This window comes from Adiantum capillus-veneris, chromosome 18, assembly GCF_014529385.1.
Source record: "Adiantum capillus-veneris isolate H3 chromosome 18, ASM1452938v2, whole genome shotgun sequence".
Lineage (NCBI taxonomy): Eukaryota > Viridiplantae > Streptophyta > Polypodiopsida > Polypodiales > Pteridaceae > Adiantum > Adiantum capillus-veneris.
The window spans coordinates 112,541,822-112,568,620 of record NC_140948.1 but is presented as its reverse complement, the minus strand read 5'-3'; the positions used below and the strand labels follow the sequence as shown (position 1 = coordinate 112,568,620).

Genomic DNA, 26,799 nt, shown 5'->3' with positions numbered 1-26,799 from the left:
CACCTCTCTTTCTCTCTCTCTCATTCTGTCTCCTGAGCACTTAAGCCCGTCCAACCACTCGCCTTCTGTTAGGGCTGCGTTGATCATGGACGGAAGGGATGACATACCAATTCAAAGTCCAGAGATCAGAGTCCAACCTCCCCCCCCCCGTCGGACAATGTGCACGTTGCCTGTCACTTCTTTTTGCTCGTCTCTAGAAAGAGTATTTGCTGTTGCAGATTCTTACAAATAGATTGTTTTTTGGAATGCGTACTACATACTTGCACTTTCTTTATGAGAACTTAGAAGCAATGAGAGTGCTTAATCTTTGCACGCAAGATTTTATGAAAGCAATTGCAAACTTAATCATCCAAAGGCCTTGAATTTTTTGAGAACGTGGTTTCAACTTTTAGAATGCCACTTTCAAGTTTTTACTGCAATGTGCATAGATCAAGTTAATTAAGTGTAAACCGCAAAATGTACATAACATGGTGTTGGAGAAGACGTAGTTGTTGAATTGCCTTTTCAACACTGATCGAAAAAGCATTATTGTGCCAGTTAGTGGTAGCTCCATTCGTAGAATGATGGTGTGTAGTAGCGCTCAAAAGAAACCTAGGTTTAGTATAATTTGTAAGGTGGAAAAACCTATAAACATGAGTGAAGTTTTGTTTAAATACCTCTAGATTTTGGCAAAAAACCTTTTATCTTACCTAATTAAAGGTTTTCCAGTTTTCGAAAAAAAAATTATGTCAAGCATTAGTATGTAGAATACATAGTATGAACTCGGTTGGGTACCTCTATAGTGTTTTTGACCCACCTTTGAGGTTTATACAAAAGAAAGGACGATAGAAACACTTGCACAAGCACAACTTTGAAGCTTTGCAATTCATGCATAACACACACTCCTACATTCAGTTACACATTGAGAGAGTAAGTGTGCATATCTTAAAAGTAAAGGGAAAGCAAGCTCAACAATGAATAGCCTCATGATAAAAAGAACAGGTTTTCTTTTGAATTCTAAGCAACAAAAACCTTGGCTACATAGTGGAAGGATTAGAAGTTGGCATTCTCAGCAAGCAAGTAAGCCTTTTTTTTACATAGTGGAGGGGTAAGAATCTTGGACATAGAAAATGCCATCTCCCCTACTAGAAAAGCCATGACAAAAAGGTACCCCTTTTTCATGCTTGTGATGGGAAGGGTTTGAAGAGCTATTGAGGGCTCAATTTGGACTCATTACCCAACATACTTTACTGCTAGAGAGCTTTGGCCGCAAAAAAAACTCTGGAATCAAGGTAAATTTTTTGCTCAATTGGTTTTGAGGACTGACTTTGTGATGCTTTGAGCTTGCATCGAGAAGATTTTGACTTGCGTTTTTGTATAAATTTGTGCTTTATCATTATCGAAAATTGGGCTATGGATTCAAAACTTACTAGAACACAAATTAGCAAAGTGAATGAAGGCATTTGCAACCCAATTAGCCCATGGCTTAACATTTGCATCAAGGTATATGCAATCCAATACTAAATCATACTCAAGTAATAAGTATGAGCATAAATACTTGTTACAATTTAAGTGAAATTTTGGGCATATGAAGGGTCCAAAAAATATTAATGTAGCCAATTCAAAATTTGAAAATTAAGACCGACACCAAAGTAACGTTTTTCTGCGGTGGCAAATCTCAAGATCTAGCCCATATTTTGGTCAATTATTGAAATCTCATGTATTTTTGTGCTACAATCTTGACAATTGCAACAAAATTTATCTGCTTATCCACAATCCGGCTAGTAAATTTTGCATGAAAATGTCACTTGCTAGAGCCCTTTTGCTTGTGGCATTGCCTTACTTTGAACAACTATCTATTTAGAACCTTTGGTCTTTCAAGTTCCTTGCAATCAATATATTACACAATTGTAAACAAGTGGCCAGTTGATTTTCTATCAAAGTGTTGTCAACAAGCTGTAGGCCTAACATGTTTTCGTCTCCTATGCACGATGAGGACGGTTTTGATTCCCGTCTCATCCAAATGCATGTCTGCATTCTGCATGCACCGCTTTCTCTCTGCTGATCTCAAGCTCTTTCATGTAGACTGCACCCACCAAGCTTTCATGGCGCTGCTGCTATTCGCCCCCTGAAATCGAGCTACAACAAGATTTTGGTGAGTGCGCTTTCCCCATTCCGTCCTTCCTTTCTTTTCCTGTATCAGAAGGGCATTTACTTTGGTTTTGCGTTGAATTTTGCAGCTACCCATTTCCATATGTTAGAGGACAGATGGTGAGGTCTCCATTGATGAGAAAGCTGAGATTGCAAGTAAGTAACCTCTCCCTGTGCTACATTTTCATACATCGATTGATTCGGCATCTTTCCTTGATCCTTTTGGCGCGGGTCCTGCCAGCTACATTATGGACTATAAGAGACCTACATTGTTTATATAATATCTTTACAATCATCAAGCTTGCCTACTCTTGGACAGTGACTCCGGGAAAGCCGCTAGTAGGAAGTCTTGTAATTGGCTCTTTAGGACAGATGCATGCACTTGCTAAAGCTGCTGCGTTTTCTCTATCTTTGAGCTCCTTGCTAACAATTTTTCTTTATTGTGCTCATCACTCGGAAGATTGCTGTCCTCTGCCAAGAATCTTTGTCCAAGAACTACAATGATACTTCTTCCTTCCTTGCTTCAGCTCACAGTGGTTTTAGAAGAGTATAAACATGGAGACTCTGAATTGGCAGTCAAATTATGTGGTATGCATTCTTCGGGTACTATGTCACGTTACTTTGATGTAAATTGATGGTTTCCACATGAAACACACAATTACGTAGAGACAGATGTAGAGAATGTTTACACTAGAGATTCAGAGCATCAAATTTCCTCTTACATTTATTGACTGACTTTAGAGATGGGATTGATTTTTAATCCTAAGCACTGTTGCCTGATAGAGCCAAGTCACCTTTGGATCCACAACCATTTTCAAGAAATTATTTGGTTTATAGGAAGTGAGCATCGCTATCGTTAAACCAGTGGATCCATGAAAGCTAGGTGTCTCCAAGAAACTTGTCACCTGTGAAGCTAGATGTCTCAAAGAAATTTGTGTTTTGATGGCCTTATAAGGTCTTCCACCATCCTGAGTCAAGAGGACCAAGACTTAAATTCATGTAGGGCATTAGAGTTTGTTGATCGTAGTAGATTCATGTTGCCGACATGAATTCTTTGAAAAAAATGTTTCATCCATATTGTGTGAGCTATTTTCCCCATTGGTGTTGGCCCAAGCTCAATTGTATCTAAACATCAGAAATATTCCTCTTTTGAGCTGAGTTTTTGGGTGTGTGTGTGTGTGTGTATGTGTATGTGTATGTGTCTGTGTTGAGATGACAAATGGATAGTCTCTCTCCTCTCACTCCATCGTTGTCATGTGTTGTACTAAATTCAAATCATTACATAGAGTCCGTTGACTGCCATAGATTCTCGAATCTTGTTGCCTTCATCGATGAAGTTGTACGACCAAACTACCATGTGCCTTGCTAATCATGACTTTTGGGTGTTGGTTTTAGTTTCACAATTTTTTACTTTGAATGGCGTCTTTAAGACTAAAAAACAAGGTGGAACCAACCGTAGTGTACTTTACACATGCACAAACAATACTTTGTACCCTCTTGCACCCTCCACAATTGGTAGTTGTGCCAATGCTTGTCAATGCTTGACAACATCAGTAATTGTACTCATGAGCATGTAACTGCATCACTTGCACTGTCATTGGCAAGTGCTAGAACCGGCTTGCCTTGGAGTGTCCACAATGCAAATTACATCTGAGTCCTCCTTCCAAAACAGATTGTGTGATGAGGCATGGTAGACTCTTGTCTCAAGAAGCTAGAATCAGATTCAGAAACAAATATCAATGTTTGCATGCGTGTGCGTGCGAGCACCTGCATGCACGCAAGCGCGCGCGCACACACACACACAGAAATGAAATGTTATATTAACATCTTCAAAAGGCCAAAGTGACCTATGAGACCAAAAAGTTACAATGTGGTGGATCTGATACAAAGTCAGAGTAACAAAATGACAAAATGACAAAACAAATATACTATGGAATCCTGGACTGCTAGGTGTGAACGGGGCAGAGCAGCTAGCTGGGGTAGCTAAATCACAAGAGATCTAGCATCGGTCGTTGGCGGATCTCATCAATCTCCTCCATGGTCAGTAGTCTGACCGGGCGTCGTGCATGTCAGGCCAAAGTGATCCGAATCCTCTGATGCAGCCTCCGTCGATGTTGTGTGGTCCTCCGCAGTCGTGGGCGTCTGGATCTTCCTAGCTCGATCGCCCGGTCGATCAGTGTGCCTCTGGTGTGAGGCGACGAGCTCTGCTGTGGTAGTAGCTCCTCCGGGTGTCCAGTGTCTGCTATAAAGAAGTCTGTGATGTGTCTCTGAGACTGGCTAGCCTCTCCTCTCATCAGGCTCTCTCTGTGTCGGCGCAGCTCGAGTAGAAACAAACCCAAGCATCTCTGAGCCTCGTATTGCATGACTTTGGAGAGTGGTCCAAAGCCCTCTCTAAACAAGCAGTGGAAGCGGCCTCGTATCTCGTAGTAGACGGGGCAGTGGCATGTGTAGTGCAACTCTGTCTCTGGCTCCATGCCACACAGGGGACATGTCCTAGCCTCTGCTGGTACTCCACTGTATCTCCCAGTCTCGATCCGCAATTTGTGTGAAGATGTGCGTATCTGGCCAATAGCACATCGTATCCCATGAGACAAGTGAGTGTCCATGTATCTGGGCCTCGTCACAAAACCGTCCTCTGTAAGCTGGAGAAGATGCTCTTTGTAGAAAGCCATCTTCGTGCCCAGCTCCTGTGCTGGCTGTATCCATGTCCTCCTGATGTCTAGCTGAGCCAGGTCCTGTCGGATGAGCCTGTTGATCTCTGACTGTGTAAGAGTCAGAGAGAGTGCCTCTAATCAGTACTGGAAGGGGGGCAATCTGTCTATGTTGAACCCATGCGCCTGAAACCATGATGTCATTTCACCATACCAGCATGCTGTATCTCCCTGCATGGCTAACTGTCGAGAGGACTCAAGTGCAAGGCGGACATATCTGTCTCTGGGGAGTTCCCACATGCGGTGTATGAAGGAGACAGATCTGGTAAGCGCCTCGACTACTAGTGGGGGAGCAGCTAGCCCTGCTCGGATAATGGCACATGGTACTGAAGCCTTGGCTCTAATGAGCCGCGAGATCATAGAGACCAAAGGCTTCTCCATGTCCCCCCACCCATCAGTGCGACCTGTCCTCCCGTGATGATCCAATGAAGGTCCCCATATCTCAGCTCCATAGACAATGCAGACACCACTAAAGTGTCAAATAGCCAGAGCTTCGTCCGAGGCTCCTGAAAATGAACCTGTGAACACATCCTCTCCAATCTGCCCAATGCTGCATGGGCTCTGGTCAATCTAGTCTCTGCTGCTGTCCTCAGTGAAAATGCTGGTCCACTAAAAACCACTCCAAGGTAAGTGTAAGCATCTGTATACTCCACTGTCTCCTGGCCGTATGTGAATGCGGGCACTGACCTCCTGATCCACTGTGGGGTGGTATTAAATACCATGACCTTGGTTTTACCAAGGTTGACAGACAAACCACTTTCGTGGGCAAATCTATGCAGAGCATCCAAGTGACGTTGCATCCCCTCTGGAGAGTCGGAGATCAACACAATATCATCAGCATATAGCAATAGTGGAATCCATGTCCCTGCCAGCCGTGCACCTCTATCACCATCTCTCTCAATGTAGTCAGCAACCTCATCCACATACATACCAAATAGAGTAGGAGAGAGCGGGCAGCCTTGCTTCACACCAATAGTGGAGTGAACCGGTGCGGACAAACCCTTTGAGGTACGTACATGCCCCACTACTGACCTGTACAATGCCATGATCCCCGAAATGAGCTCTGTGGGTACTCCCATCTCCTGTAATCTGCGCATCAATCTAGCTCTGGGTACTGTGTCAAATGCTTTGCGGAAGTCCACAAAGCTACAATAGATCCGTCTCCCATGTGATCTGCCCTCCTCAATCATGGCTCTGAGTGTCAAGATATGGTCAAGAGTGGAAAAGCCTCTCCTGAAGCCTGCCTGCCCAGCTGCACGTATCCCTTCCCTCTCTGCCCATCTACTCAGCTGCTGCTCAAGAATGGATGCGTACAACCATGCCAATGTGTGTCCAATCATGATAGTGCGATAATTCTCCATAGGGTCTCATGACTTGAAGATGGGTACAATCGTAGAAAGGCTCCAAGTATCAGGTAAGCCCTCACACATGGCACGGTTAAACATAATTGCTAGAAGCTCTGCTAGTAGATCTCTAGCATGCATGAAATGCTCAGCCACTAAGCCATCATGATCATATGCTCTCCCAGTCCTCATCCTGTCAATGGCCTTCCTCACCATCTCAGCGGTGAAAAAAGCACATGTGTGTGGGCATGGATCGGGGGGGTTGGGGAGGGGCGGCTGTCTAGAAACTGTGTATAGAGAGAGAGAGAGAGAGAGAGAGGGAGAGAGAGAGAGAGAGAGAGAGAGAGAGAGTGAGAGAGAGAGAGAGAGAGTCTTTCGGTGGCTTCGGTTCTTGATTTTCTAACTGCGCTTTTGGTCGAAGTGCATATCTTTCAAAGGCTACTTACATCTTCTTGCCATTTAGCTTGCCAGGGTACTTTTTACTCTCGTTAGGAGAGGTTTTTAACCCTGGCCTTCAGTCTTTTCTGTTTGGCCATGTGCCTCGTATCCAGTTTCTCATTTTTCCATTTGATGCCTATGGGCCTTCTATGTAAATAGTGATGTACTTGCTCTCAGAATAGCACCATTTGGGCGTTCTAGGAGATTTTCAAGTAGTAGCATCAGCCTCCTTTCCTTGCAAAGAAACAAGGTTACTGGCAGCATTGAACCAATGCCATGAGATGGGGCATATGGTGAGGGATTGCCCTAGAGGGCGACAACAGAGACAGATTGATAGTTGGAGGGGACAGCCCTCTCAGCCACACCATACCTAATATATTTCTACATAGAGCAGGACCCTGCTCAACAGCATGATATAGCTCCAAGGGATAAGAGTCAGCAGCAATAGTGTTGATCAAAGATAGACATCAAGACTAAGACAAAGACAGGTAGGTAGATAGGGACATGTACAACCTATCCTTGTTTACAGACATGTAGTAGACAAAGGTCGGATGAGACAAAGAAGTCCCCCAAACAGACCTCCTAAGGAGAGGCTATTAGATCAGAATCGAGATGTCTCAGAGTAGTTTAACACAGAGAGAGAGAGAGAGAGAGAGAGAGAGAGAGAGAGAGAGAGAGAGAGAGAGAGAGAGCATGAAGACGAGTAGTCGATGGTAGTTCAGGATCGGCCTAAGTTGCTCCAGGCTTTCGATCCCTTGGAGATTCAATCGCACGTGCCTCTTACAGTAGGCGCTATTTGGGATGAGCAAGAGAGAGTCTCGTCAGTTTGCAGAGGAGTTTGAACATTCAACAAGTTTTGCATCACCTGAAAATGTCCCATTATCTGAGGTCTTGTTAGAGTTCAGATTCCTGTCCGGTGGTGGCTCTAGTATCTCCCAAGAGCAGATTAGGGAGTGAGGGTTGTTTTGTGGCTGTGCCCGGCCGTATCTGAGGTAGACATACCTATTCTTGGGGATGCACTCCACGATGTTGCTCACCCGAAAGGCTGGCATGAGGCGGGACCCCCGTTCCTAGGTTTTCTTGGGGTCAGAGTCTCAAGTGCTCTGCAATTCTGCTACTAATTATGTGTGTCATGTCACTTTTAGTGAGTTTACATATTTATTAGCATTTATTAGCCATTTATCAAGATTGTGGGGTTTTGCAGAGGTAGGGCAATTTTGGGAATTGCCTATGTATGTAACCCCTCCCCTTGTACTTTTTGCATGTGTTGTGATTATTGCAGAGCTTCAGTGTTTAAACTCTCTCTCTCTCTCTCTCTCTCTCTCTCTCTCTCTCTCTCTCTCTCTCTCTCTCTCTCTCTCTCTCTCTCTCTCTCTCTCATTTTTCTATTGCTAGCGTTTTGTGTGCGCGGCATCATCCTCTCTCTAGCGTTTTCCATCCAACGATCTCTCTCTCTCTCCAACATTTTCTCCAACGATCTTTGTCTTCCTTGCTAGTGCTACCTCTCCCTTGCCATGTGCACACCCTCTCGGTGTGGAGGAGATCCATCATGATAGATCCGAGATCTATTGGTTGCGTGGTATGGAGAGGAGGCTTGCTCGCAGTTGCAGACAAGTTCACCCAATTCACCCTTTTCCCCTGCACCTTTGACATGGTATAAGAGCCACGGCGTGCTCTTGAATTGGATCGCTGATTTGTGCGAGCTTTTGGTGCTAAATTTTCATGACGAAAAGAGATGGTTTGCTGTTTTTTCTGGGTTTTTTACATGGATGTTGTTTCAACAGTTTTCAATTGTGATTTAGAGGAGGAGGTGTATGTGGAACAACCTCCAGGGTGCGAGGATCCAGACTTCAAAGACATGGTTTGTAGGTTGCTAAAGGCTCTCTATGGCCTGAAGCAAGCCCCTCAAGCCTGGTATCAAAAGATACTCTTTCTTCCTGCGACACTCCTAGCGACGATCTTCTACAAACCCAGATTTATACATTCACCGTGAGGGAGGATTATTGACACTTGTTATCCTCTATGTGGACGATCTTGTGATTGCAGGTGAGCAAATCCACAGTACTATGGAAACCTTGGCTAAGGAGTTTGAGATGATAGATGTTGGCTTGCTTCACTACTTTCTTGGATAGGAGATATGTAGACAGAGGGGGGCATCATTCTCTCCCAAGAGCGCTATATCCAAGAATTGTTGGAAGCATTTGGTATGACTGAGTGCAAACCTACCTCAACCCCTATGGATCCCAATCAAAAGTTGTCACAGTATGATTCCTCAGATGTAGCAGATGCTACAAAGTATCGGATGTTGGTCGGTTCTCTCATTTGGGTTCTCAACACCCAGTTTGATGTCAATGTCGTGGTGGGACTTCTAAGTTCTTTCATTCAAAAACACGCCAAGTCACATTTGGAGCAGGTTCTTTGGACTGCGGTATCTAAAGGCGACCAAGTCCTTAGGCATTCACTATGCGGCTGGAGGTACAAACTCTCAGATCATTCTATGAGGATGGAGTGATTCCGATTGGGGTGGAGATCCAAATCGACAACGGTCGACTTCAAGTTACACCTTCTCTTTTGGCTCAGGAGCAATTTCATGGAGCAGCAAGAAACAGCCTACAATTGCCTTATCTTCCACAGAGGCAGAGTATCAATTTGTTTGAAGTGCTACATGTGAGTCATTTTGGATTCAGAGGCTACTTTTGGAGATGGGATTTCCCCAGTAGACGACCATCATGTACTCTGACAACCAGAGTTGTATAGCCATTGCGAGGAACCCGGTGTTCATGCCCGGACCAAGCATATAGAGATACAATACCATTTTGTTCATGAGAAGACCAAGGATGGATCTATCCGACTAGAATACATCCTGACTTCGGATAACCCTGCTGATATCTTCACCAAACCTCTTCCACAGGCGACATTATCCTCTCATGCCAGTTCCTTTGGACTTGGTTTCCCGTTCAGGAGGGAGAGCTAATCCCTCTTAATGTATAATATAAATGTATAGAGATAATCTTAGATTAATTGTTTTCAACCAATTTAAGCGGTCTAGCGTTAATCATCTTGATTAACTCACTAGAATGTTTTTTCTCATAATTTTGATATAACTACCATAGCTTGCTGGCAATGTCTTATAGCTCTAAAAATTATTACATAAACTTCTAATGTAATTTAGTATATTTTAAAGCTAAAATATGGTAATTTTTGCTCTAATATAATCTAATAGGGACATACTCGTAGGTTTCATATCATATTGCCTGGGAATCTTCGCAGATTCTTTACCTTACTTGCCTTGCCCAAGTAAAACTTGAATCTCAAGCAGGTTTTGAACTCCCGCAGTTGGCGTGAAAGACGTGTACGGAAGGCCCTAGCCACCGAGCACCCGCGCTGATAGTGCTCACAGGTGCACGCCTTAATAATATTAAAAAAATAGCTGCACGACCTTGTTCCTCTTTCCGCTCGTCGCCAAAGAGAGAGAGAGCCACAGAGTGTTCTGTAGAGAACCATCGTCGACAGTCAGAGAGAGAGAGAGAGAGAGAGAGAGAGAGAGAGAGAGAGCGTTGCAGAGCGCCGCGCTCGTAGTAGAGAGAGAGGGCGAGACCCCGTTGCAGACCTCCTCCATCGCCCCCTCGCCGGCAAAATCATCATTGATTCTCATGTTCATTTCTTTTTTTTAAATCGTAGGGACATACTAATAATCATATAATTATTGTTCTAAATCAAAGAATTAATATTTTAGCATTCTAAATGTATAGAATGAAGTTAATTTGTGAGATGGAATGGCCTAATCCCTTTGAATGTATAATATAAATGTATAGAAATAGTCTTAGATTAATTGTGTTTCACCAGTTTAAGTGGTTTAGTGTTAATCATCTTGATTAATGTGCTAGAATGTTTTCACTCGTAGTGAGTTTGAGAAGTATCTAAAGCCAGAGGAGATTTTCTTTGCCTATAAATGGAGGAGGGCAGCCAATCGTTCGGAGAAGTTGCAGATTGCCTAGTGCTAGTAGAAGAGCAGCCTAGCGTTTCCAGTCCCCGATCAGCCTGGCATTTTGGGAAGGGATTAGCCAACGTTTTCAGATTTCAGCCCAGCGCCACTTCTAACAGCAGATCAGCCTAGCATTTTCAGATTTCAGCCCTCTCCCTCGCCGGACAGAGCTTGGATCTGTCTTCGCGATCTCCCCATTGCGGTCCAGTACTTCAGCAGACCATCGAGCCTGCCCTCAGCCATTCCCTCACTGGCATGGAGTGCATTATTGTTGTACATCATCGGCTTCATCGAGATCTACGTTTTCAGCCCTATTCGACAGATCTGCTACATTTTGCCTGCCAGATCTGCGTTTTTGCAATTGACCTGCAGCTCACTAGAAAGCTTCCAAACTTGAAGAGAAAGTGTCCTTGACGTGTATTTTTTTATCTACAGGGGTTTTTGAGCCGTTAGGTTCGCGAAATTGGGTCAAAAACCTGCAATTACAGCCATGGATATGTTGGACAGCTTGGTGAGAGTTAGGTGAAAGCATTCAGATCGTTTATTTGCAATAAGAATAAAGAAAGACTGAAAGGTGTGCCAGTCTTCGGGGCTTACAGGGTGAGCTCCCAGGCCGTGTCTTGTTTAAAGTGTGATTTCCAGTCACAAGCTTATTCGCGAAGTTTCTGTGTGTTGTAAAGTTCAAGTAAAGAATCGGGTGAAAGCTAAAGTCTATCGCCCTACCGGCCGGTTTCAGTTACCACCTCTGTGATCAAGGAGCAACGGCGACGTAGAAAATGAATCCTATAGTTTTTGGATTGCAGAGATGAACCAGAATTTTATTTTATGAAATTTGTATGAATTTATGACAAATGATGATTATGATTATGATGACCTTGGGTGTGTGATCGGCATTCAAGCACAATCCAATGTCCCTTTATAGGCATTGGCTATCATACTAGCCATATGATAGATTTTTAGACACGCTTGAGGTGTCTGTAGCTAGCTTATCTCTTTTATGCACACTGCCATCACTGTTGAAGTATGCATGGCCGAATGATTACTCGCGGGATTTACTTTTGGGAAACATTGTGTAAATGTTAAGTGTGGACATCCTTATTACTCTCTTTTTCTTTTGCCACATCTTACAATCGAGAACAATGGCTTTGATTTTAGAGGGCGGTATGTGACTGGTTTTAGGGTTAGGGTTTATGCGTCGAGGTCATAGACACAACTGACATTGCGTTCGTTTGGCCAATCAAACTCTCCCGCTCTAGAAAGGTAGTCCATGCCAATCTCTTTGTTAGAGCGGGAGTCCTCTACGTGCATTGATTTCTCTCTCCTGATGAATCTGCCGATTCTCTCTCTCTCTAAAAATCTCTCTTAAGCTGAATTTAAAATAGAAATTAAAAAAGCGCACTTTTTTTCTCTCTTTTTATGGAAAAAGCAAGGGGCTGTTTTTGGAGAGCCTTTGCTTTTTAGGGACCTGGTGTCCTCTTGGCTTATAAAAGCAACCCTCTGGGGCATCGCTTGACACTCAGAACTTGCAAATTGACATCGTGTGATTGCATGAGCACTGACTCTCGTATTTCATCCCTCTGATCCTTGTACGAGAAGAGCTCAACCAATAAAGAAACACCCGAACGGGGGTGCTGATAGTGGCAGTTCAGGGCCACCAATTGTGTACATGGGCGTCTCTCTCTCTCTCTCTCTCTCAGTTTAGTTATTCAGGTTGTTTGAAGTGATAAAGTGTTCCCAAGTTTTGTTGATTGTAGTTGTTTTTGTGTTTCCGTCCGATCCCTCGCCGGAAGTTATTACAAGGGGCTCCCCAATCCTGCTTTAGCCGGGCCTACAGCTAACTTGCAAGCAAAGGGCCCTACATCGAGTCACGTTTGCTGGTCTTCGTGGAGGTGTAGAAGTTGCTCAACCTGGCGAATATCCGGTACAAGCTGATAGGCGGGTCTGATTTTCTTTGTTTGTTTTCTTATTTTTACTTTGCTTTGTTTTGTTTTCTTTTAACTTGCATTCCTTGCTTTGGTCTTGTGTGTGGATGATGTTTGTTACCATTTCTCCCTCATCTTCATCATCGACTATTCTCTCCCTTGTGTTTATCCATTGTCGTTTGCTGTCGCGTTCTGAAGGATTTTCAAGTTAATAGAAATCAGCCTCTTTGTAGAGAGAGAGAGAGAGAGAGAGAGAGAGAGAGAGAGAGAGAGAGAGAGAGAGAGAGAGAGAGAGAGAGAGAGAGAGAGAAATGAAATGAAATGTTATATTAACGTCTTCAAAAGGCCAAAATGACCTATGAGACCAATCAGTTACAAAATAGTGAATCTAATACCATGTCTGGGTACAAAAGAGAGATTTTGGCATCAGGCAAGGTGTCATGTACGACTATTTGAGGCTGCTGGAGGTAATGGGTCATGGTTGCCAAGGGGTGCAGCAGGAGAATTTTACATGAGGCCCTTGGGTAGTGCTGTGCTTTATTTTCAGCTGCGGAATGTGCTGGTAACTTTTGCCCCCTTACCCTTCACACGGACATTACTGTCATGATGCATCTAATGCCTATTGAATCTACTGGCCAGGACGATCAGATCGTTTTCGAGCACACAATGCACAAGCCTGAATCTCTGATCGTGTTGTCACAGCGATTTTTTGCCATTCGGCTTGAGGTGAACTAAACCATATTTGTATTGATACATAAGTTTCAAGATAATGTTCTTTAATCTCCCTGTTTTCAAGGTGAGGGCAATTTGGATTTTCCAACTAACAAAGCTTGATCTGATGCTGCCTTGTAACATGCAGAATGGTAGTTTTCGAGGCTTTGGATTTAGTGACTTTGTGGTAGCCCGTGAGATGAAAGAGCATATACAAAAGGCAATTAAACCTCACAACCTTGAGGAGCATGTTGGAGGGTTCACAAGTGTGTCGGTGGCAAATGAGAACGACACTTCTTCAGAAGAACATAAATCAACAGTTTGTGCTTCCAAGCCAGGTGACGCTTGTGTGCCTAAGCACGCCTCTGTACAAGGTCTTGGAAGGGCTTATCCTGAAGAAGGGCTTATTTTTAAGTTAGTTTTGGATGTTACAATTGGTTGAGTTTGTCGCATAGCTTCTTTGTGTCTGCAACAGAAGAAGATAGAGGATCCTCTGGTGCTTCCTTAGAGTTGGTTACTTATAATCAAATAGTTAAATCAAGCAAATGGAAGCTTTCTTGGAAGCGGCTAACTAGTTTTTCATACCTTACAAGTTGGAATACAGTTACAGAGGCTTTTGGTAAGCCAATGAATCTCTTCCTGTGTAATAGAAGAAAATCACTAGTTCTCTTTGTTCATTGACTTTGTTACACGATACAGGATGGCAGGAACATGAAATGGAGATAGGGTATCCAACTGATGTTAAACATGTTGCTCACGTCGGTTGGGATGGGCCATCTGTACGTGGGCCGAGCTGGGTCTGTTGCTTCTGTCCCAAATTGCATGTTTTCCTTCATTTCCTCTGAAAGGATTCTAATTGATAGCACATATGCTTAGCTTATTGCGAGCAGTATGCCCAGTGGCTGTGAATGAGGTCCGTGTCACACGCGGGTGCCAGATAGGCTCAAAAAGGTGTTGTTTGGGTGCCTGTAGTGTCACACACAGGCGGGCTTCCATTAAGGAGAGCACGAATCAGAGGTAGCCTGCTGGCAAAGATGCAGCCGTGTGAGCGTGAACTGGCAAGATAGGATTTAACTGGCAAGATGCCGAATGTGCTAATAAGGAATGTCCAATTGTCTGCTTGAGATTTGAACTATAAATCACAAGCTTCTTGACGTTATGTAGATCGATGAATTAAAGCAATCTCCTAATTATGCAACTGGGCCTTTAAGAGACTTTGGTCAACCGACGGGCTCCGACTGGATACATGATGCTCTGTCAGCAGCAAAGTGGACTTCCCCAGGTACTTACTTAGCTTATGCATCCTGGACGTATTCGTATGTACCTTACCTTATGGTACAGTTTTGTGTACGGTATGTCATATTGTATGTACACTATGTACCATATGTGTTCACAATCCTTATCATAGATTATGGCTCCATGGGATCATGTTTTGTTTGGATGAAACCTTAAGATGTTCTCTCATCAAAAGCTCCCTATATCACGTGCGTTCAAGAGATTATCAATAATACGACTATATACACACCGTGTCTCTATTTAGAACCCACCCCCCCCCCCCCCCCCCCCTATTGTATACATAAAAGTAAACATGTGTGTCATCATTTCTTTTGTTTTGTTGAGATTGTGAGACTCATATGCGCCTTTTGGTGTATTAGCATGACTCATGATTGAAGATTTAGTGAGTCTTAACAATAAAATAGTTGTGTAAAATGATATTTTTTTATTAGAAGTTGAATTTTACAAAAATCATTATTCTTGCTACAATGCAATGATCCTTGTATCCAGGACATGGAGACCAGCTTCGCCCACCTCCTCCTCCACCTGCAGAGTTTTTAGACTCAGGAATGCCTGAGCCACAAAAGAGATATAGCCGGTGGAATGTATTATGGTTGTTGCGCAAATCCAGGGATCCCTCAGCTGAGAAACAACCAGCATCCCAAGCATAGATTGTGAGTATGCATATCATTACTATACATGAAAATTTGTTGGCACTGCGTTTCGAGAGAAAGGTAGTCATGAACAGCAGGCACAAAAATAGCAAGGCTTATCTCTTTCTATTTCTTAAGATGTGCTGTGCTGTGTGTGTGTGTGTGTGTGTGTGAAAGGAAGCCCCATTGTCTGCCTGCTGCTGCAGACGCCTTTGTTCACTTGACAAGAGATCCTTGGCATACGTGGTGAATTCACATCCAAATTGCATGTATAGCTCATTGCAAGCTATGTAATGCATTGATTTCAGTGTCTATTGGGATCACACACACACACACACACACACCCCACATGTATACATGCACACATATATGTTATACATTGTTGGATTTTGTCTTGCAGGAGCTGTTTCAACTTTCATGCAGATCTTACATGTGAAAGACGAGCAGGTCGAGAGAGCTTGGCAAGTGCCTTTGGGGTAAGTTGCAAGTTACAACCCACTCTAGTGCAATTGTATATTGAATTGAGGAAATAGTGTTGTCGATGGGACATGCAATCTACGTCACTTGGGCAATGCATTTTGTGGTGTCTAATTGCTCGAAAACTTGTTCAAGTTTCCAACCTTGTAAGGAGAGAAAGGAGTTGCCAAGTAGGGCGCGTGCGCTATCTTTTATGTTGTCGATGAGACATGCAATCTACGTCACTTGGGCAATGCATTTTGTGGTGTCTAATTGCTCGAAAACTTGTTCAAGTTTCCAACCTTATAAGGAGAGAAAGGGGTTGCCAAGTAGGGCGCATGTGCTATCTTTTAGTACACTACTAGTCACACACTTAAACCTCTCCCATTTTTATCATACTTCCATACCACCCGTATGCATTTGGCGCGTGAAAAAATATTAAAAAACTTTCGATACCGTTTTGAGAAACATAGTCATTCACTACGCTTTCATGTCATCCATCACATCGGAGAATAGCCTGTGTCGATGTACACATGAATATGAGGAGTAGGACTTTCTATATATTATGAGTGATGTAAATGATGGTTTTAAGGGTTTTAAAAAGCAAAACCAATGAAAGAGCATCTACTCATCTATATTGTTAGACACTACCGCCTTCAGAGAGATGGAAAAAATGGGGCTGTTGACATCCTTTTCCTTTGGCCAGCTTCTCTTGCATGTGCTTGCTCTTGCATACCGTATAGTCGAATGTGAGCCAAAAATAGTGTTTTGAAAACCTTCTCTCATTCGAAATGCACAGGTAGTGTAAACAACTAAAGTACAATTATAAAGTACATTTGTATACATTATCTGTAAGTTTGGCATATTCAACCTTTAACACAAAATGGCTGGCTCGCAGGATCAATGGGACCTTGAAGGGTAACTGAAAAACAGGCAATGATGAGCCTCATGGAGAATCTTGAAGTTTCTAGTAGTTCCTATAAAATTTACTGCTTAAAAAAATTCATCGCAGACTTAAAGTGCTTGGCATTCATTCTATTTGTTTTTTTTTCTAATCCATTCTTTCAAGCAAACCAATATGTATCATAGTTTCCCTCTCTTCCACATTAAAACTAACCCTTTGAGAAACAGTGCTCTTTCCAAAGAAACTGATCGTTTGCCCTCGCAAAGTTCCTGAATTGTGTTTGGTAAGTTACAAAGAGAAACAAGAAAATTGTGTGTAGAAGGCATTTATTTTAGCTTTTTACCATAGTTATTGAAGATCCGGTAAATTGTGAAGATAAAGCAAGCTCCATCGCTTGTGGATGTTGTGGCTGCAATGGTTCCAAAGTCCGAGTCTTCTCTTATGCTCTTTAGCAACTCTGATTGTTATTGAAGTCTTTCTTCTGCTTGTGATATCTGGGCCTTTAACAGAATGAGTTGCATATGCAATTTCTTTCCTTGGGGAAATCAACTGGTGTAGATTTCCTTGATTTCTCATGTAGCTGGCTATCTTGCTGGCTTGGTCCAATCATGAGAGTGTCTATAAGTGAAAGCAAACTAGAGTTCTCCCCAACTGTAAAATTAGAGCTTACTAAGTGCATAACGAATTTGCAAGTACACACTACTAGCCAACTTACAGTGCTAATAGGATGGCAACAAAAGATTTTGTGTACATAATTAGTGTCATTAATTCCAACATGGACTTTCGGAAAAAAGCTGGGTCTTGCGTCAACAAACACTATTACCCAACTTACATGCAAGTAAAAGCCTCTTAAGCTTCCCTGAGAAGACATTGTGTATGAGGCATCTATGAAAACTATGAAGATTAGAGCATTCACAAAGACATGGGTGATCTTTCCTGATAACCCGCAAGAGACATATAGACACGACCGCTGAACTTGGTAGTCCACAAGTTTACGCTGAGCAGGCTCACTAGACGTCCATTTTGAATAATAGCACCGAGAAACATCTTGCCCGACCAATTTTTGAATCGTGGGACTTGAATCTATTCATCCACTTCCTTACAGAGCGAGCATAACAAAACAAAATGACTCAAGGACTCCAGGAGCATAAAGTTTCAGCAATTAATTTATAAAAAAATGATACATTTTACATTATCGGGATAATGATGGGCAATTTGAAATAATCACGATACAAAGAGCAGAAATAGGCAGGTTGCCAACTTGAGGTTCATGGGCTATGCATGTCGCAATAAGTTATAAGATTGTGAAAAAGAGAAACATAAATGGTAGGGATCCGTGTGGGTGGATCCAAGATGATAAGCACAGCATCAAGGCAACGAAGGGATCTGTGTAGGTAATAAAGATGGAGTGACTGCCTACTGAGGATCCAACATGATAAGCACACCATCAAAGCAACAGAAATGGAAATCGCTACTTCCTAATCCAACCTGCAACTTTTGTAGTTTGATGTTAAATCTTGCCACATATTGCACACACTGTCCTGAGACTCAGAGATACATCTTGCAAGCTTAGAAAGGTGAGGAGAGGAAAACCTCACGTCACATGACGGTGCAGGATCTGCCGGAGTCGCTGGTCTCATTTGCATCCGCTGAGGTCGTCGAGGGCTGCGCAGAGGGGACTCCAGGCCACGATTTACAAAGGCAGTGCTCACCCTCAGGCACCTTGTCATAGACACTGCGGACATGGAGCCCGCACCCGCCCCATGAAGTCTTGCCACATTTGCTGCATTTTACCTGGTAGCACATGGTTCTGTTCCTCTCTCTCTCTCTCTCTCTCCACACACGCGCGCGCGCGCAAGCCTGTAGTCTGTAGTAGTGTTGAGAGAGTGTTGTAGTCTGTAGCCTCTCCACAAGACGAGTATTTAGTAGGCGATAAAACGACAATCGGGGGGTCACCTTGGAGGCTTGGAAGCAGCTATCGAGGCAGACCGGCCTGCGTCTCTAGGTTTGTGAAGCCGGCTAAACGACAAGCCCCCTTTCCACACGAGGCCACATAAAAGTATTACAAAAACAAAATTTTCCTCTATCGTGCTTCTCGTTGGCCTCATTGGTGACTAATCACTTTTATGCCCAAACGGTAAGAATTTTTTCCTTTTAGATTTGTCTTTTATCTTTAAGTTCAAGTATGCATAAGATGAGATGTTGAGCAAGAGTATCGAATTTTACGGAAGATCTTGAAATAACACTTTTATGTCTTGTTAAGCTACCAAACTAGTGTTAAAACACTCCCCCATGGACCTTTGCAAGGGGACCTTTGGAGGGTCTCTCAAACTTTGCATGTGTGTCCCATACAACCTCCAAACTTGTACACTAACCTGCTGTTATCACAACCCTTACGTGCTTCAACCAGCCCCCACATGAACAAAGCGGCTTCTTCATCTATTTCTTCCTTGTAAGTTGCCAAGGTCTATCGGTTATTTTCTATGCGCAAGTTGACAATCCTTCATCGTTGCATTCTATTAAAGGTTCTATGGGGCGGTTTTGTTGGAGTTAGGGTTGCACGCATGCACACATAGCTTGGGGAAGATGAAGAAGCTCAAGGCACACAACAAAGAGTATATTGCTTAGTGCGCAAATTTGACATAGTAATAATGTTCCTCAATGTCCTTTGTGGGACCATGAAAAATTGGGTTCCTCACAACTGTCAATGCGCTCCGTCTGTCAGTGTAGATGATGTGGCATTGTCTTGACCAACACTCAAATGAACCATAAGGCGTCTGAACCATACACACTTAACCAAAGCTATGAAGACTGCCTTATACTTAGCTTCATAATTGGAAGTGTCCATAGTAGGTTGCTTCTTGCTCACCCATGATATGCATGAATTGTAGTGCATGAAACAAAAGCCACTTGTGGACACTCATGTTTCATAATAGTCAGCTCAATCTGAGTCCCAAAAAGCATGCAAATCTAGCAGTGATGATCTCCCCGAGGATAAAACAACCCAAGATGTAAAGTGCCACTCAAGTAGCGAATGATCCTTTTAACAGCCTGCGAATGCGTAGACCCTAGGCTATGCATAAATTTGTTGACCTGTGAGACTACAAACTAGATATTCGGCTTTTTAATGCATACATAAATAAGACATTTAATAGCAATTGATAAAGAGTGACGTCCGCAAGATCTCTAGCATTATGAAGACTCAATTTTAAACCTATTTCCATTGGAGTAGCAATAGGTTTGTAGTCCTCAAGTCCAAACTTACATAGTAATGTCTCTATGTATCTTGCTTGACACAAAGCAATACCTCCATCACATTGCTTAAAATGCATGCCCAAGTAATGATACAAAAGCCCCAAGCCTTTCATCTTGATACTAGCCTTGAATTCAACAGTGTGTCTTATTTGGACCAGTAATCAACAAATTAAAATGACAATAAGAGACACATTACCCTCACATTTTACATACAAAGTGCTTTCAGTTGGATTGTTACGAAAGCCTTGTTTAGCCAAATCAGTGTCAGATTTCTCATACCAAGCTTGAATAGACTGCTTAAACACATATAAATATTTCTTACATTCATACACCGTTTTTCCTTATCTTTTCTCAACAAATTGTGAGGCTGCGTTACATATACTATTGAAATTAGGTTGCAGGGAAACATACATAGCTTGAAGGAGATGAAGAAGATCAAGGCACACAACAGAGAGTATATTGCTTAGTGCAAAAATGGAAAGATAAGTTAGCCCTAGAATGATGGACGTATATACAATGCATGCGGGGGAAAACCTCCTAGTGAGGGGAAAATGCCACGACATTCCTAAGTGTGTTCACACGCATCAATACCACACATATGGTTAAAAATCCCCCCTGAGAGTGATGCGGTGAATGAGCTTTGGCACATAGTGTATAAAAAAGTGGCATGCATTGAGGACATCATCAATTCACAACGGGAAGAAAGCCCAAAGCTTTGCGGAAAGCTTCAAACTTCTCAAAATGAAATGCCTTTGTGAATAGATCTGCAAGGTTGTCCTGTGTCGGGACATAAGCCAAGCAGATCTCTCTTGCGCAAGCATGAAAAACTGGGTTCCTCACAACACCAATGCACTCTGACTGTGAGTGTAGATCATGTTGGCACAAGTGTGAGGGTGATGTATTTCTCATTGTAGTTCTATATGTAGATGGTTTGTTGATTACTGGTCCAAATGAGACACACATTGCTGAATTCAAGGGTGATTTGAATGCTACTTTCAAGGTGAAAGATTTGGTACTTTTGCATCATTACTTGGGCATACAATTTAAGTGGTGTGATAGAGGTATTGCCTTGTGTCAAACAAGCTACATTGAGACATTACTATGTAAGTTTGGCCGTGAGGATTGTAAACTTATTGCTACTCCAATGGAAACAAGTTTGAAATGAAGTCTTCATGATGATGGTGATCGTACCAATGTCACTCTCTATTAAACTATTATTGGATTCCTTATTTATGTATGCAATACGAGTTCGGATATTCAGTTTGCAGTCTCACATGCTAGCAAATTTATGCATAGCCCAGGGTCTAAGCATTGGCAAGTTGTTAAGAGGATCTTTCACTACTTGAGTGGAACTTTACATCTTGGGTTGTTTTATCCCAAGAAGGGATCATTGCCACCATATTTACATGATTTTTCACACTCAAATTGGAATGGTTGTTAGACACGCGAGTGTCCACGAGTGGTTTTTGTTTCATTCTCGACAATTGATGGATATCATGGTTGAGCAAGAGGTAACCTACAATGGCCACTTCTAGTTATGAAGTTGAATACAAGAGAGTCTTCATAGCTACGGTCGAGTGTGTATGGATTAGACGCCTTATGGCTGATATGGGTGTTCGACAGGATGAGTGTCAGCTTTCTCATACCAAGCACCATGAGACTGCTTCAACCCATACAAAGATTTCTTACATTTTCACACTTTATTTTCTTGTCCTTTTCTGACAAAACGGCGAGGCAACGTGACCTAAACTTCCTCAAATATATCACCATTCAAAAAAGCAGCAACAATGTCTGATGGATGTACATCCCATCCAAAATGAGCTTCCAAAGCACATAGAACATGAACAATAGTCATACGACAGGTGAGTAAAAAAGTCTCTTCATAATCATTGCCTTTTTGTTGTGCATAACCTTTTGCAACAATTCTAGCCTTGTAGCACTCAATCTCACCATCCCGCTTGCGTTTCAACTTGTAAACCCACTTCGTACCAATGTCCTTTTTGCCAAGAGGCAAATCACATAAATTCCATGTGTCATTTTCTGTAAGTGCATCATATTCTAATTACATGGTGGCCACCCAATTTTTTGAATTCTTTGCTTCATCAAAAGAAATAGGTTCCTTCTCATCACATAAATTAAAAATGGCCAAAGCATAACAATCTAATGCATAAGATGCATGCTGAGAACCTGAACGAGTACCACTAGACATAGATGCATCCAATTTACTATCACACAAAGTATGCACCATCCATTTTGGCATACCTCTAGCCTCCTCATTCTTAGCCATTTCCGCATCAAGTACATCATGTACATTTGCATTAGTAATAGGCTCCATAACATTTGGATGTTTGCCTCAGTGGAATTTACATTCAAGTTTTCACCTTAAAAAAGAGATAACAACATGTCATAAATGTATTGTGAGCTTCAATTAATGTTTTGGCACATGATAACAAAGCCTGAATATAATCTTTTGATGGCAAAGCAACCATCATTGAAGGACCAGCCAGGGGTTCAGGCACTAAAGTGAGGGATGCAACCCAAGAGGCATTGCAAGTTTTAGACTAAAAATGATATTTGTTGTAAGCCAAATTCCATGGATACACTCAGTCACATGAAGACCTAATCCTCTGTGATGCCAAAGCGACTAGCATTAAAGGACCGGGCAGAGGTTCACGTACTGAATGTCAAAGTCAACGATGCAGAAGCGTTGAGCAATAGAGAGAATACATGAGAGAGAGAGAGAGAGAGAGAGAGAGAGAGAGAGAGAGAGAGAGAGAGAGAGAGAGAGACTACTAAACCAACCAACCTTGACAATGAATTGATATATAATACAATGGGAGAAAGGTAGTGCTAATATACTCACCTTAGCAAATTACCCTATCCAGACTTTGACAAAGAAGTAAAACAAATACCTAGAAGTCAAAATAAATATTGGGATCACATTAGGCTATTCACTTGAGATGCTACAAATTTAACACCCTTTATGTAGCTCGTAGTGGACATAAATAGTGAGATCAAGTCGATGAAGAAGCTACTTGAAGAGTGCGGTGCGTACAGAGTGCAAGGGAGAAGAAGAGCAAACACAAGTATGATGTGGGTGGAGCTCTCAATGAAGATTTTCAAAATCGCCTCACTACTCCTTATTGTTCTATTTGATCAAAAGAATAGATACATTTAATGTGGTCAGTGTGATGGGTGTCCACCCAGTTGGCCTGAACCCTAGAAATCTCCCACTTGAAGGCCAACATGGTCCAAGTGTCTTATATATGTACATCTCTAAAATCATGAGCAATCATATGGCTTCACCCTACACCCATCATCTCCATGCAATGTGCATACCAATCGGAGGGTAGGCCCTTCATGAAAGCCTCTGGGGGGTTGTCATCTGCATGAACCTTGACTAGCTCAATGCGCTTGTTGACCAATATGTCATGTATCACATGATAATGGAATCCTATGTGTTTCAACTTGGAGTGAAACACGGGGTTCTTTGCTATTGCTAATGCAATCGCACTCTGAATATCACAATGCAACACTCGATTTTGAGTAATGCCAAGATCTCCCACTAGGCAAGCTAACCATATAGCTTTCTTGCTAGTATCAGAAATTGCCACATACTCTGCCTATGTGGTGGAAGATGATGTACATTTTTGGAAACATAATCTCCTTGACATGACTGCTCTAGCACTAGAAAAACATAGCCAGATGTGGATCTTCGACTATCCACACAATCTACATAATCTGTATATGTGTAACCCACACTGGATGCATCACTGTTCCCAAAGCATAAGCACTTGTCATGTCGTACCTTTCAGATATCTCAAAATGTGCTTCACTGCTTCCGAGTGCTTTCTACCAGGATTTTTCATAAAGTGGCTAACCACTCCCACTGCAAATGCAATGTCAGGTCTTGTGGCTACCATGGCATATATAAGACTGCCAACAACTGTTGAAGAATATGGCACCTTGGCCAGTTCTGCTTTCTCAGCATCATACTTGGGAGCATCATTCTTGCTAAGTTTTTCATATACCTACATTGGGGTACTCAATGTATCCTTCCTCCCTTGCATATTAAAACATTGCAAGACCTTGTGGATATACGTTTCCTGTGATAACTCCAATATTCTACGTTTTCTATCCCTCTTGATGCGCATACCAAGAAAGTGATTTGCACTTGGGGATTCATTTCAATATCCCCTTATATAACGTGCGTTCATGGAGTATTAAAAAAACACATCTTTTAATATGTCTGAATGAGTAAAACGACCCCTTATTATAGGATTTTTTTCAAAATTGAATATTAAAACCCCTTATTTTGATGTATCTCTGTTAAATTGCCTAAATTTTTGCATTTTAAGACCCCTCCTTTCGAACTCACGTTATACATTAACGTGATTATATAGTGCACCCCCCGAGGATTTGCATCTTTCAAATCCGTCCATTAGGAGAACTTTGGACTCACTTTTGGGCCATGTAAGAAGTTCCACATCATCTTAGAGAGAGAACATAAAAATGTTAGATAGTATATTTTAGGTGATGCTTTTTGGCACCAACAAACATCCAAAATGACATTCATTGTTAGGTAGCCTCCATCTTCTTTTCTTGTCCTTCGTTCTCTTGTCAGGAATCTAAATAACCATATGCCAATTTACAAGCGTTCCCTCCAAAAACATAAGCTAAAGGAACTCTATCAACTCTAAACATGGGACTATAGTGATTTCAAATGTGAGCTTTCAAGCCTTCGCTGTCAAAACTTGAGATATTTCGTTAGTCATAGGAATGGACAACACTTCTTTTTCTGATGAAAACATCAATTTGAACTTGCAATCCTCAGCCCCTTCACACACATCATCTTCGCGTTGATGTATTGCAAGCGTACGCACCATTGCAGAAATGTAGGAAGGAGTCTTTTTTATCCCAACGGGAGAAAGAACTTAGAAGGACAAACAAGGAACATCATTTGGATTTGTGGACCAAGGGGTCTATTTACCCAAAGGATCTTACAACAAATGTGCCACCTCTCTTTGCTAATATCACTAACCTTTTACATTTCACAGGCGATGGCAAGGATAGGCTACTAGGATACACTGAACATTTGGAAATGCGAGGATTGAATGCGGAAAAGCAAATAAACCTCCTAGCGATGGAGAACATGCAGCTGAAGAAACTTAATGAAACATGCACTCAAAATATTTCATTAAACAGAGAGACAATCCAAAGCCTTCGAAGAAGATCACAAGTTTGCATGTGAAAGACACCATGTTTGGGAGTCGAAAAAGAAAACAAAATCTATGTAACATAGAGAATATAAAGATTGGTAGTGGCAGCCTGAAAAACCAAATACGAGCTTTAAGGTAACTCGAAGTTTGGTTCTGCTTTTGTATCATATATATTCTTTACAATTTCTTATTACTGATCATGATGCATGGTGCTTTCTTGGCAGGATTTTGCTACATACAAACTCAAACGGAGTAGGTTCCAATGCCAGTGTGCATTACAGTCGTTTAGTTTCAAAACATGCAGTTAAAGAGATGATAACTCGGAAGAAATTTGATGTATTGAAAGGGAGGCTCCTTACCTCCTTCATGAAGGAGAATCAGCTGGAGCCAATGGAAGTGCAAGCAATACTTGATGAGAGTGGCCTCTCGCAGATGAGATACAGGGCTCTCTTCAAAGCATTAGCTAAAAAGTCTAAAAATAAATAACAAAGAGGATCATTGCTTCCAAAGCCATCACATGTAAAGGCTGCACGTCGACATGTAAACAATGAGGTGTTTGAGAAACTTGGATCACCATTCCATATTGAAGCAACATTCATAGGCAAGGGGGGAGAGAGGTACAGTATAATGAGCATAACAACCTCTTTGTTGATCTTGAAGCATTGCAAAGGTATGCAGTTTACTTCTTTGATATGAGTCGAGAGGAGTGCAATGGGGTTCTCAAGTTTTCTTTGAAGCTCAACGAGTGCGAGGTCCTGAAGAACAGGAATCTAGAGAGAGTCACCATTACCCTCATAAATAGAGCTTTGGATCCATCAATAACAAAAGAGGACCCATGATATTTCAGCGTGCAATCCAAAAATAATATTCTGACGCTAGGTTCATTTGAGGTACACTTGGTTCAATCTATAATAACAAAAATATTGCATGTATGGTTCTTGGATTTATGTTCTTTTTTTACATATTTATTGATAAAGAAAATTTTGAAATCCTCCATTGGGTTTTTAGTCAAACCCAGATTCCTTCTATCATCAGTGACTAAAGAAACGGAGGTGTGCTTTCAATGGAAGGATTTGGTGACTACAAAGTTGAATGGCACATGGTAGGTGACTTAAAGACTCTTAAGTGCATGTAAAACATAACACATGGTGGATCTGTGGCAAATCATGTTTATATTGCATAGCCGATGTGCAATCTCTTGAGAGTGTGCAATGGAATAGAGCTCCCAACAGACACCTTCAAGATAAATCTTTTCGGCCAGTGCTTGATATTCCTCTATGTAGAGTTCACGTTTGTACACTCCATGCACTCTACAAAATAATTGAAAAGGTGGTTCATTTGTACATATGTTTTGTATGGACCTTAAAGCCAACGAGTGGGTCAAAAAGAGTCATCAAAGCATTAGAGGAAGTGCTCTTAGACATTGGTTTTCATGGAGGCAATGACAAAATCAAAGAGGACCCTAAGATGTCTCAAGCTCGTCACAAGGTACCAAGGAAAGTGTCGATAGGCGGCGTGAGGGCCAAAAGGTTTCTTCGGTTTAGCCTCAAACAGTCTCATAGAGAGGAGAAGAGAAACCTATTCAACAAATGGAAACAGTTACATAGAGTGGTTAAAGACAATGCTGGTGGTGGGGAAATCCAAAATCACAAGGCAAACGTGTGAAAATCATTTGATAAAATCTTTCACTAAGTTGAGTAGCATTCATGGGAGAAAAGTAAGCTCACATCATTTCAAGCAGCCTTGCTAGTTTGGAAGAAGGCATACCTAGCAGGGTGGGGTGGGCAACATAATTAC

General features: G+C 42.1%; 2 protein-coding genes across 5 annotated transcripts; one reads left to right on the top strand and one right to left on the bottom strand.

The window, feature by feature from the left end:
- The first annotated feature begins 1,082 nt into the window (after positions 1–1,082).
- Positions 1,083–16,787, top strand: LOC147436225 (uncharacterized). Of its 4 annotated transcripts, none has more exons than XR_015185172.1 (12): positions 1,083–1,271; positions 2,065–2,134; positions 2,220–2,286; positions 12,960–13,091; positions 13,169–13,255; positions 13,389–13,578; positions 13,716–13,859; positions 13,940–14,037; positions 14,405–14,522; positions 15,026–15,189; positions 15,569–15,644; positions 16,523–16,787. XR_015185172.1 is itself a non-coding variant. In XM_086489150.1 (12 exons), the coding sequence occupies exons 2-12, from the start codon at positions 2,248–2,250 to the stop codon at positions 16,544–16,546; spliced, it is 1,020 nt and encodes a 339-aa protein (XP_086345276.1). In that variant the 5' UTR covers positions 1,880–2,134; positions 2,220–2,247; the 3' UTR covers positions 16,547–16,787. The 4 variants fall into 4 exon arrangements, 1 of the variants encoding a protein (XP_086345276.1); XM_086489150.1 differs by lacking the exon at positions 1,083–1,271 and having other exon boundaries at positions 1,880–2,134; positions 15,026–15,120; positions 15,173–15,189; XR_015185174.1 differs by lacking the exon at positions 1,083–1,271 and adding an exon at positions 2,658–2,718 and having other exon boundaries at positions 1,890–2,134.
- Positions 16,788–17,666: 879 nt separating this feature from the next.
- LOC147436224 (uncharacterized) lies at positions 17,667–18,547 on the bottom strand. The gene has a single exon (XM_086489151.1). It carries the CDS (start codon positions 18,332–18,334, stop codon positions 18,128–18,130), a length of 207 nt encoding a protein of 68 aa, XP_086345277.1. The 5' UTR covers positions 18,335–18,547; the 3' UTR covers positions 17,667–18,127.
- Between the last annotated feature and the right edge of the window lie 8,252 nt (positions 18,548–26,799).